This window comes from Nomia melanderi, chromosome 9, assembly GCF_051020985.1.
Source record: "Nomia melanderi isolate GNS246 chromosome 9, iyNomMela1, whole genome shotgun sequence".
In the NCBI taxonomy this organism is placed as follows: Eukaryota; Metazoa; Arthropoda; class Insecta; order Hymenoptera; family Halictidae; genus Nomia; species Nomia melanderi.
This window is the reverse complement of record NC_135007.1, coordinates 14,525,369-14,537,900: the sequence shown is the minus strand read 5'-3', so window position 1 is coordinate 14,537,900 and position 12,532 is coordinate 14,525,369. Positions and strand designations below refer to the sequence as shown.

The window sequence follows — 12,532 nt, the reverse complement described above, 5'->3', positions numbered from 1 at the left end:
AATCACAGTATAAAAATATACTGGGTAGTTAAATGTTAAACCGTAAACTACGATGTGATATATAGGCCAGTCGTTTACATTTTGATTCCAAGTTTTTAATACGTTCGAAAATACAGTGGTACAGATGTGCACCAGCCGTCGCGGAAGGGTTAAATAGTCCGTCGGCCGCTGAGCGCGGCAAATCGAAGTGCACGCTTAATTAGAGGCGTAATTCGATGGTCTCCGAGCGAATAACAGCACTCGGTCGCACGGGGCTCCGGGTAAACAAGGCTGCGAGCGTGAATTTTAATCCTATGGCTGTTGAACGCGAATCGATTTATCGCGAACTTTGGTTCTCGGCGATCGGAGCGTTCCAATTAATATAAATTGCATATGGATCCCTCGTGGATCCTGTTCGCCGTCAGAAGTCTGACGGATTGAGACTGATAACAATGAAACTAGAAACTTTTTGAAAGCGCATTTTGATTTTGTCGTTTGTCATTAGCGGAAAGCAACTTCTCTGCGTTTAGAGCGCGAAGGGTAATTATTCATGATTTCGAATAGTTAGAGGTTTAATAGAGATTGATGAGGTTTCTGGCTGATCGATGAATGGAAGCTAGAAGCGGTCTGCCGACGGCGCTACGCTGTCGTGACTGTTAACGTTAATCGCGGGTATCATTTAGCAAGAACACGATCCAAATATATTTTGGTAACACTAAAATTTCGGTAGTTCTTTAGATCGACATCTGTAGCATAGAGAAGTCATAAAAATGATTTGATAGATTTTAACCCCTTGGCTACCATTGGCGCCTAAAGGCTTAAAAATTTGTTTCCGATACACTGTCAGCGCTGACAGGCCCAAAATGTTACAATAATTGCAGCAAAGTGAACTGAATTCTAATTCAACAATTACTTCCGTTAGTCATATACTATACAAACGTGATTAATTTATATTCGTTTAACACTAGATTTACGGACGTTTATTCTACACTTCATTCTATTGTTCCTAGAAAACTACGTGTTCGTTTATATAAATCGCGAAAATTGTAGAGTATTGCAATGCGTATTCGCATAATTGCACGGATCAAAATCGACTTAAACTGCTACTATATGTTTAAAAAATTCAATATCCGTGAAATTGACGGGGTCCGTAAACCTAGTGTTAATTTAGTTTAACTCAGTATTTCGGTGGTTTCGATACACTTCCCTTGAAATTCCGTAGCCAAGGGGTGGAATTCTAATATACCTGTTCTACATAACATCCACGCAATATCGAAACGATAAACATCAAAATACGCTTCCACGAAACAGAACAAATCTCCCGAAACATCCCGTCGCGATCGTACGAATGGCGCGCGCGCGTCCAAGAGCAGCGATGCATGAAAACTTACAAGTTTGAACGGGCGATCCGTCCCGTCGGCGGTGTATCGTGGTTCCCGCCTCGGGGTAGCGTCAAAAACTGGAACGTCGCAACGGAAAAATCGCGGTTGGGTAGAGCGCTTCGACCGGTGGTTAGCGGGCGCGTTGTCGTGCGCTCGGATCGGCTTCGAGGCTTGCGGTATGCGTGTGTGTGATATTCGGGGGTTGTGTGCGTTTCCGGTGAAAATAGTCGCCCCGTGATTCTCGCGTCCCGATACTTCAAAGCGTATCGCGTTTCGAACCGGTGTCTCGCTAACAACGTCTAATTCTCTTCTACGAGGACTGGTGGCGGCGGCGGGCCGGGGGGGTCAGACGATCGTCTTCGAAAGGTGAAAGTTACGGTGGGACAAGGTTGAACAGCGTGCTAGCGGTTCGCCGAGGCGAGGGCCGGCTCGGCCGACGCGAAGCGGGTGGAACGTAGGAGAACAAGGAGGATTGAACGCAGACGGCTCGGGTCCGGGAGGGTTGAAGAACGCGAGGAAGGTTTTCTACGAACGACGCGGCGCGTCTACTATGGCGCGGACCGGCCAGCGTGTCAGAGGATCCGTGAACACGCGAATATCCGAGGCTCGTTCACGGCGTCACCGTTGTTCGCAGGCACGCGGTTCGCACGGTGGTCGACGCGTACGCGGCCCCTGACAGCACGCATAATGCTCACGCCGCTGGTGTCTTCGCCTCCTTCACCGGCAACCGAAACAGAGGAATGTTAAAACAAGTCGGGGTCTACGGCCGTCTACCCCGTAGACGGGTAGATGGGTTCAGCGGGGATCGCTCGTGCTGCGGAACGCGGCTGATCAAGACTCATTCGAATAGCTTTGAACTTTGACCATCGAGAAGAACCTTACGCTTGAACGCTGGCGTTCAGTCGGAATGTTCTTTGCGATCGTTCGTACATTCTTGCTTGGAGCGGCTGCTAAACCATGATCTACGACTACCGACTACTTCTACATCGTTTTACGATAGACTAATAGGCTCGAGAAATATTGTACTGTGCTGTGGAAACATTTGGGCATCACCGCGGAGAGAACGTGCAGAAAGCGAGAGATCCGTTAGAGAATCGTGAATGAATTGTTCTGTCTATTACGTCTAGATCCTACTAATGCGTCCTCCCGATCGAGCCGCGAACGGCGACGTAACACGAGCGATGCGGAAGAGGGACCCGCGAGCGCGAAGGGGTTGCTCGTCGAGCGGGTTCGTTTTCTGTCGGGGCGACCACCTCGCGACGCCCGTTTTCCCGAAACCGAGAGCGATGCGACTCGACGATCCGTACGCGCGGACTCACGCCAGACGACTGCACGCGATACGATAACGCGGCCAGAGACCACCCTCTGCCACCCACCAGACCGTTCGTTCGGTTCGTACTCCCACCAGGCGGAAGCCAGGCCGCGAGGAACACCGCGCCACGCCAGCCGAGAGGTTCACCTCTCACCCTTCGCGTCGTTCCTTGGGGTACGTGTCCATATAACGCTAGAACAACCGGCACATTGATTGATCATGTTGATGAACTTTGGTGTGCCGGGGTAAGCTATGCGGAGGACCTTTAAGATAACAATGGTCGATGAAAAATCAATTGACATATATCTTTGATCCTTCATTTTGGATAACGATAATAAGAATAAAAGTGTCTTAACCCTTAGCGGAGATTCTTTGAAATATACAAAACCTTCAGCAGATGAAGCTAAATTACACATCGATTTCTTAAATAATAAGAAAGGAAAGTACGTACTAATCTCTTGCTGCTTCAGGAACTAAATCATTTGTCACTTAGTGCTCCAACTATGAAAATTCGATCTCTCTGAAGTGTCGACATTCGTCCGGAAAGGGTTAATGGTATTTGTAGTGTAAAGGAAACTTGAAATTATCTTGGGTTGTTCTAGTGTTGAAATTATTGCGAGTGTGTCTGATAAGGAGATACTGTCCTGAGAGCGACGATGAGTTTGACAATCGGACAGCCGCTCTCGAGATAGGGTACATTTGCGAAAAAGGTTCTCGAGAGCAATCCCCGATGGTTTCACCCTCGAGTGGACAGACAGCTTTACCCGAACTATCATCGGCGTGGATTTCGGTAAAAGTACATACACGCCACGGTTCAGTTTCCCACGCTACCCCTTACCGTTCGATCCTTCACGCGATCCGGCCATCCTCCGAAGATACCTTTACTGACTGCGAATAGGGGACGGTCGTTCGGAGACACCGCGGATTTTCCGGAAGATCCGCGCCGTTGGAACATCGGGAATCGATTTGGGAAGTGTATCGGAGGGAGAGTCCTCTGACGCGTTTCTAGGTCGCGCGAAGGACCAATCTTTAACGAGGCTCCCGAGGTACTTAGAGTAGCTATTCGCAACATTGATGGGACCGTTTGCTGTTTAACGACTTCAAGACACTTCACGAATTTCCTACCGGGCGAATCGAACGTTGATTTCGAGGAGCATCGAGAGGACAGACGCTTTTCTGGGTCAGCTTCTTCAGCGAGTCCCAAGGTCCCCGTTTTTACAGCGATTCGTAACATCGACGGGGACGATTCTACGGGGCGTTCCGCGGATATTACTTCGGGGAATCTTCGATGAAGATTGAAAACCGATGGGAAACCCGGGGATTGAATTCCCCGATGCGTTTCTGGGTCGGAGGATGACGGGGGGCGAGCCGAGATATTTAGGAGGATCGAGGAGCGAACGATTCGCTGGCTCGAGACACTGATGACCGATTTAATAATACCTTTCCGAATCAACTTTTCGAGGGGCCTCGACGTCGGGTTCAAGGTATCCCACTGGACCCGGGATCAGAGTTTTCCGATAATTGCGGCGCACTTGTCGCCGAATCGAGGAGAAGTGTACTCGCGCCGCAACGAACGCCCCCGGCATCTAGACACGCTTAATCTCCAACGATCTACGGTCGATCGGGGGTCGGGGCGGGGTGAAGCGTGTACTTGCTGACTGCACCGAATAGTTAGTTTCCTCTCGACCGACCGATCTTGCTTTCTGCCGCGTCGACGGAAGCCTGCCTCTCGGAAATTCTTTAGAGCCTCTCCTCTGACCGGATTAAAATTACCGAATCATCCGTAATACCTTCTCCTGTCGAACGTCGGAATAAAAAAAAATTAGACGGAACCAAGGTGGATCGATGCTCGATGACGAAGTGCTCCCTCGAGCCAAAAATATACCAACGGCAGCGTTTCGTACGAACTCAGCTCCAGGGCCGAGCAAAGAGGATAACAATCCATTGGCAAAGGATCCGGGTAGATTGGTAGCAGAATTCCCTACCCTAACGAGTTCCCCGACTTTTTCTGTCGTCGACCTTGTCGGCCGTCCATTACCGTGGCCGTCCACTCGGCCCAGTCTGCGAAGGCTCCTATTGACAGGGAAACATCATTAGACGGTCGTGTTGCCATGATGGAAAAGTTGTCGAGCGGCCGCCCGGGACGGTTTCATCTGGCAGCGTTCGAGGGGGGCGCGTTTATTATTCAACGGGAATGCTCTGTTGGGCCATCAGGAGCTCTGTCGCTTATTGGTCAGCGTCACGGTCCGCGGACGACGCCGAAAAAACCGGCGTGCGTCCGTGTGCACACGCAGACGCTGGAAAGGGGATGAGCGGCATGCCCCACCACCGCGCGGCCGAATGCAAACAGCGCGCAGCGACATTGCCGCAGCTGGGAACTTCGTATCCGTTCGTTCGTCCCACCAATAAACGTGGTGCAAAATCCTGGCCCCGAAACGGGAGCCGCGCAAGCGCCGACCCCCTTGGCAGCGACCGCGGCCAACGAGATAACAGTCCGGACACTGACGCAGATTTATCAGCTCTCTCCGGTCTCGCTTCGGGCTCCAAACGTGATGCGGAGAACTTGCGGATGCACCACCGGCGAAAGCAGGATCGCGTGCTCGGATTGCCCCTGATCCTCTTAAGCCATCGGCTACCAACTAGGGGTGTCTTGTGTGCTGGACGCTTTGGGCATCTTGCCTGGGGACTACGGACACCTCCACGTTGTGTCCCTAACGCTAACACTGCCAAGCTTCGACTGACTTTTCTGAATTTCTTTATAAAGCTTCTGTGTATTTATTCAGATTTCAATTGGTTTATGTTCCAGTGTAGGTACTACTAAATCAGCAACGATTTCTTAGAGAAGCGTCTGTACCTTCTCAGTAATTGTATAAGAAATCAGGAATGGGTCATTCTGGCCCATCTGGTAGTTCTGGTGTTAACCCTCTGCGGTCCGAAGTGCTCTCGGTTTCTCAATTTATTTATTCAAGGATATTTGGGAGTCCTTGAAATGTTACCTTTAAATGGTACAATTGTGATGCTACAAATAAATATAGAAAAAATTGTTGAAACAGATAGAGGTTGCTAAGGGTTAATGAGTACTCTTCTTTCTTGGTTCAGTTCCTTGTTTGCGCGAGTATTGATTAATGAGGCGACGATTAAGTTAATTAGCGAGGTAACTTCCATTGTTTCTGAGGTATTTCTTATTTATGAGTGCAAACTGAGTTAAAGTTTTTAAGTCAATCCTAGGACATTAGCCGATCCTCTTTTTCAGGGAAATCGGCTGTAGAATCGTTTCCTTTCACACTTCGTAACGAAGAACTGAATTGCGCTCCGGGTATAGGATGACAGCGAGCTACCCGGAAACTCTGGCTGCTCGAGTCAAGTCTTTGAGATGTTAATGAATTCCGAAGTGGCCGAGCTCTTGCCAAAGTAATGAATAACGTTTGCACAGGCAGAGCCGCGACGGAGCTGCGCCGGGTTCTTGTTGCTGCACGATTAATGCATTCCGGAAGACCGATAACTTTAGGGGCAATCAATAGTATCCGGTACCCCTATTCTCAATGAAATTGACTGCACGCCAGACAATGCGTTCCCGTGTCACGGCGCGCGATAACGAGCCTATTGTTTGGACGCACGACGGACGATTTCAATCGTTCTGCTCGAGGACCAGTCGTAAGAAATGATAGGACTTTACCGACAGGTGGACCAAAGCCAGCAATAGAAAACGGTCCTTGTCTAATGAGAAACCATCTCCCGCTTGAAAACAATTAACGGTCAATTTCTCAGACCAAATTGTCCGTACGCCTCACATCCTCGAATTCGAAAGCGAAACGCTTTCTAAAAATTGCAATGGTTAGTAAGCAATCGTCATGCATGATGCCACACGTGACGTAAGCTTAACACTAGAACTACCGGTTAGGTTAAAACGACTCATTTCGAGTCTCTGGTAATTATGGGAAAGGCACAGATTTTCTAAATTATTTAAGAAATTGATTTAGATGAATACCTAGAGTATAAGGAAATTGAAAATTTAATAAATGTATTATTATAAGAAAATGCAGAAGTTTACTGGCCGGTAGTTCTAGTGTCAAGGAAGCAACGGTAACGTTAGAGGAACGGGTCGATTCGATTCTGACCTTTTTCCCGGAAGAGGGGCCGGTACTGTTTCAGGCCGATTTCAGCGAGCCACTGATCCGCTTCGGTGAGGTCCCCGTTGCTTGCGTTTCCGGTGGCAAGCATCAAAAGTTTGCCAAGAGACAGGACCATCGAAAGGGCCAGGAACACTCCCGAAAGTACGGTCGACCATCGTGCCATTTCCTGATTTCCGGTACATCTTCAAAATGTAACGACGGTGTAAGCTTGCATGTGCTTGCGGCGAGCTGTCACGTCGGAACGTTGACGGGACAAATGTAGTGACTTTTTTGGGGGACACTATGAAGGACACTTCCTGTACGGAAATTAGGCGCCAAAATGCCTTTCCCGTTCGTTGCGATAGCAGGATTACGGGACATTTTTACCACACCTAGATTCGGCTTATTTTTATCACTCGTCTAGTGGGAATACCGTTGCATAACAAACTGGACCGAATAAATTTATTTCCGAATAGCGAGCCCTCGGTACCGGAGAGCACTTCCGCTTTGGCACCCCGCTGTTTTTACGGGTGTCACTATATTTGTTCCGGCGACGGTACATATAGTCGGCTGTTAACAGGTTATGTAGCCTCGCAAATTGGAGGTTATGTCGCCGCGGTGTTTGTAAACAAGACGGGTGTTGGTAAATGTAACTAGGCGGTAGCTTATGTTAATAGGGCTTACCACATTTTCAATAGGGCTAATCGTCGGCACACGACACGATTGACAATGCTGCGCAGTTTTATGGAGGTAAGAACGGTGCGTGGTCGGGCAGAATCGGGATAACTGTAGATGGAGTGACAGCTGGAGGACACTATGAGCATCATAGGGACTTCACGCGCCGGTGTTTCGTTCAATGGTCGGACTGGAGATCGATTTCATGGTACATCACCATTACCATTCGCCGATAACGCTGCTCGCCGATCTCCATCGATAAAGCAGTCCATTAGACAGTTACTCGAATAGTAAAAAGGTAAACAGTAATGAAAAAAATGAAATACAAAAAATGAAATCTTGAAATCGTTATTCTAATTACTTAAATAACTTAATCGATTGACGTTCTATAATTCTCATTACCTTTCTATTTCTTTATCTAAGAATCAAGAGAGTTTCTAAATCTCCACGTTATCACTAACATAATTCTATTCCAATGTCATATCAGAACGAAATGCAGTCTCACTCGACGTCTGAGCAAGATGTTATCTGAAATCCTGTTTACCTTAAGACCTACGTGGGTACGGTTAACCGATAACGCCTTCAAAAATCAAGTGATTCGAATTTCTAGAAATCACGTGTCACCCGCGGACCGTTAGAACGCGACTGCCATTTAACTGGTACCGAAGGAAAATAGAATGCGACCGAAATTCGCGGTAATCCGGCTGCCGATACTCTAGCAACGAGGCCGTAAATTGGTCACCAATAAATAATGGACGAGCTCCGTTCAGCCGGCCAGGGCACGCTAAGGAGGCTGCGTTAACGGTCCACGCAAGGGATCGCTGCCGGTGCACAAGACGTCGTGTCCTCGACATTGTGATCGTTACCTTCGAATGTCGAATGCGACCGAGTTCCTTTTGCCGGTTAGAAGAAGTAGTCCCGCGTCGTCGATCTCTGCCCCACTGTGCACCGCGACTGTTTTCAGTCGAATAGGTTAATTCCGTTACGTTTCATTGGATTTCAAATCTAGTACTTTCCGTTGGCGGGAGGGGGCACGTTTATGGCGGAATTTAAATGTTACGTGGAGCGTTCGCTGGCTCGTCGGTAAAGTTAATTTAGACGATGCACTGTTCGACGGGAATTTTTGAGATTTATCGAATTCAAACGAAATAGTTGCCGAGTTGAACGAGCTCGTTGGCCCTCTGTGGTTGTGTGCGGAAGATATGTTTCAGTTGTGCTGCCTGCCGCCTAACCTCATTAACGTCGATCGTTTCCACATGACGAGTTTGAAAAAAGGTATCTCGATCCATGTTACAAACTTGTTTGACAAGATGTGTCCGCGTATGTAGCAATCAGTTTTTCTATAGTCGATGATAACGATCGGACGCTCGGTTTCTGATTGCATATTAAATTTTGCTGTTTGTTGAAAATGTAGACGTTCAGGGGTTATCCACCTGTCCGGAAATGATAATTAACGTATATGTTATTGTTATTGTAGGATTAACACGTTCAATGCCATGTGTAACATGTGGTACACGTTAATTTTTGTAACAAAATATTTTTAACACTAGAACTACGTACCAGTCAAAATGACTGGTTTCGATTTGTTTGTGTCACAGTTAATACCTTAACAGCATTGAATATTTGAAATGATCTTGGAAATAAATAATTTCACTTGAGTACTATGATGAATATCCAAAGAAACTGAAAATAATCTATTGTTACAATTTTTATAGAGATTACGTATCAATCGTATTAAATGCTCGGTAGTTCTAGTGTTAAGGGACACGTGGTCAAGAATAGCTGTATACGTTACAACCGAAAACATCGAGAAACGATATCGAAATATATAAAATTAAAAGAAAACTTGAATAGAACTTAATATTTTATTTAAAAAATCAATACAGTTCATAAGCAAAATATGACTGAAATTTCCGTGGCACGGAACGTGTTAATAGGTAGCAATTATTCTTGCAAACAGATAACATTTTGTCGCTTGCTTATTAAGCGATTCATTAGGCATTCCGACAGCTAACTACAAAGGTTACTGTCTCGCATAGAGAACCAATTACGTGACTCGCATTAACACGGTGTTGTCTTCGACGTGCCCAGTCCCGCCAATTATTGATAAGTGTGCAACCCAGGTTGATCAAGAATCGCTGTCAGCCAGTCATTTAATCAGCATATCCAATTACCACGGTGTGAATATATATATTATAGATACGATAGGCTAGTTAACTGCAGGTACTGTGTACCAATTTTCGCATCGCTACGTATGGTGTTCCATATAATGTACGTACAAGGTGTATATAATGTGTTAATTAGACTAGCTCATTTTATTCATTCCGTGTATTATAAAATTCGATTTTTAACCTCGAATATTTTACACTATCAATTTTATGCGTTAACACGTTCGCTGTCAGTGTCATATTTGTGACGGCCGTAATCCTATATTTTATATAAAGAAAATGAGATGAATCCTATAAATATAGTTAGTTAAAGTTACGAAATTACATTTAGGAATTCAACGACTCGTTTCAGCTTCATTTGTTTCAACAGTTCGTTTAGAAGATTTATCGGATAAAATATTATAATTGAGAAGATCGCCACTGAAACAAACGAGGCAACTCACAGTCGCCATTTTGTTTGATACAGCCAAGTAACAAAGTTCGATCGATAATATTAAAGTTCATTTAACACTAAAATTACCAAGCACTTCAATTGACTTCTGAAAATTTCACTACAGAAACTCCAAGAGTGCATCTGCTCAGACTTCAATTGATTTACAATTCAATATGCGTAGTGCTAAATGAATTTCTTTAATAGTTTCTCAGAGAAACATTCGTTACCTTTCTAATAACTGCAAAAAGAAGACATCATGGGTCATCTGACCCTCTGGTAGTTTCAGTGTTAACGTAATTATCCATGAAACGTTAACATAGAATAGCAGATCTGCAGACCGCAGACGCCATATAAAAAATGGAACACACTTCAAAACTTTCGTGGATGAAATCTGGTCTGCGAAGGATACAAGTAAAGAAACAAACGATACGTGATGGACGTAAATGGGCCGAACGGTATGTAGGTACTAGTCGGCGTTCAAAAAGGAGCATCACTCCAGGATAGTTCGAGAATAAGACAATGTTACAGGCAGGTTTCAGCAGGTTCTTGTATTGAACGAAACCCCGATAAAGATAAACAAAAAAAAAATGCAGGCAAGTCGAAGCGTAATGCTCGTATCTTCGAGACTATTTTCCCGTAGGTCCTGGCGTAACAGAAGCCTTAATTTGCGGCGATAAATGAAGAGGACGAGGAGAGCCGAGGTGGCATAAATGGATCGTGACTTCTTTGCCAATCGGTTCCGTACGTGATACATTCCTCCGGTTAACAAGAACCACCGCGGAATCGTGTTGGCCGGCGAGTCGACGGTCCGGTTTTACGACGGAGGTGTCAATCCCATTATGTCTGCCGGGTGATCCGTTCGGTTACCGTCAGCAAATCGAATCAACAGGTTCCTCGGAAAATAGAAGAAGCCGCGAGAAGCTCGACGACTTCGAGCGGCCGGGTATAAGTCGGGTATTCCTCTCGTGTACGAAGGATACAGTTTGTTATTTATTTATCGAATTAATACATTCGTCTAACTATATAGGAAACGGATACGAAGGAAGGTGGAGAGAGACGGAGAGAGAGATAAGACGGAGAGGACTCGTATGGCAGTCGAGGCATCACCGGAGGTATCGCCGGTAATAGCTGGCAATATTTTATAGTGGATTTCTTGCGTTGTTAGGTCACGGCGATCCAGATTCTTTTCTTATCTTTTGCGACGATTAACGAACAGATGTACCGTGGCGCGGTAACGTTTAAAAGGTCGTTAAACAGTGCCCCTGCCCGCTACCAGTCGGATATTACCGCGAGCGGGGAGGTGACAGGACCCGATGGTAATTTAGAGAATGGCCGGGCAGCGGCGCAGTCCCGGTGCAAACGCGTCGCGTTCGCCTTGTCCGGTCGCATACTTTACGAGTTCCCCTGTATGGTCACGAACACGGGACACTATACCGCACCGCTATACCTCGCTTTGACAGCGGCGAAATGTTTATTTAATACATGGAATATCCCTATTCCCGGCTCGCCGGCTCTACACGGAGCAACGCCGGCTTGGCCCGGCCCGGCGCGACTCGCGTTTCTTTCACGGACTCGCTCGTACATCCCGCGGACCAGCCTAAACATTTTTCCCGTGGAACGCGCATGAAATACGCTAGACCCGCCGCGCCGGGACGGATGGTACCAGCCTGCGAGCAGACGGACACACGTGCACGGGGAATGTAAAGCACAATTTGTCCCGATATCCGGTCATCGCTAACTGTTCCTACTTTCGTCAACATTTCTTTCGCGACGTCCACGGCGAGCTACTTCTGCATTTGATGCCTCCCAATCTGATTCGATTCCTCCGTTTTTAGGAACCGTTCAACGGCGACCGTTGCGCGCGCGCGTCGCGCTGGATCTAGGCGAGTAAAAGCATCGGGAAACGGACGGACGAGCCAGCCAAGTTGGATCCGATCGCGCGCGTGAACTTTTGAATCTGATACGCTCGAAAACGAAGTGCCCCGACGTTAGATACCTGCTCGCGTTCCGTTGCCTGCCAATTGCGCGCAGGTATCCGGCACAGTCCTCCAGCGTCCCCTCGCAGCGAAGCACGACCGGCGAACGAGGGGCGTCGCCGAAACCCTTCCGATTGAGCGATCAGGCTCGCGCATCGATTTTCGCGATTCCGTCCGATACGCTCGCGTGAAATACGACCGAATCGGCCGGAAGTGGGCGCGGTGCCGCGGCATTCTTCGGGTGTTGCCCGTCCCGATAAACGCTCGGCCCGCGATATCGCGATTAGCGTTATCATCCTGTCGATCGGTCAACGTCTCGTTGGCTGTGATTTAAAGACTCCGGCATTGTAAATCATCGGCGACTTAATGACACCTGGCCGGGTACCCTCGAGCGTTGTATCTCTCGTCTAACGAATCGAATTTAACGGCGGACGACCAATGAGCGACGCATCGGTCCGTTCATTTCAATAATGAACCGGTGCTGCCGACCGGTCC

The 12,532-nt window shown here is 47.3% G+C and overlaps 2 protein-coding genes across 11 annotated transcripts in view; one reads left to right on the top strand and one right to left on the bottom strand.

Annotated features, from left to right (window-relative positions):
* Positions 1–8,445, bottom strand: part of LOC116425559 (apoptosis-resistant E3 ubiquitin protein ligase 1) — a 37,090-nt gene extending 28,645 nt beyond the window's left edge. For 2 of the 8 annotated variants that reach the window (XM_076371149.1, XM_076371152.1), the window contains exon 1: positions 1,371–2,707. Coding sequence is in view for 2 of the 8 variants with exons in the window: in XM_031973458.2 (XP_031829318.1) it covers positions 6,792–6,969 (178 nt within the window). In the remaining 6 variants the exon portion in view is untranslated. Of the gene's footprint in view, positions 1–1,370; positions 2,708–6,791; positions 6,989–7,469; positions 7,711–8,326 lie in introns of those variants that run through there. The other 6 variants (XM_031973458.2, XM_031973459.2, XM_076371150.1 and 3 more) reach the window with 6 other exon arrangements.
* Positions 8,446–8,477: 32 nt separating this feature from the next.
* Positions 8,478–12,532, top strand: part of LOC116425560 (serine protease inhibitor dipetalogastin) — a 55,390-nt gene continuing 51,335 nt past the window's right edge. Inside the window, exons 1-3 of one of the 3 annotated variants that reach the window (XM_031973473.2) lie at positions 8,478–8,735; positions 10,702–11,015; positions 11,089–11,182. The gene's annotated coding sequence lies outside the window, so the exon portion shown is untranslated. Of the gene's footprint in view, positions 8,736–9,458; positions 11,016–11,088; positions 11,183–12,532 lie in introns of all 3 variants that reach the window. The other 2 variants (XM_031973474.2, XM_076371164.1) reach the window with 2 other exon arrangements.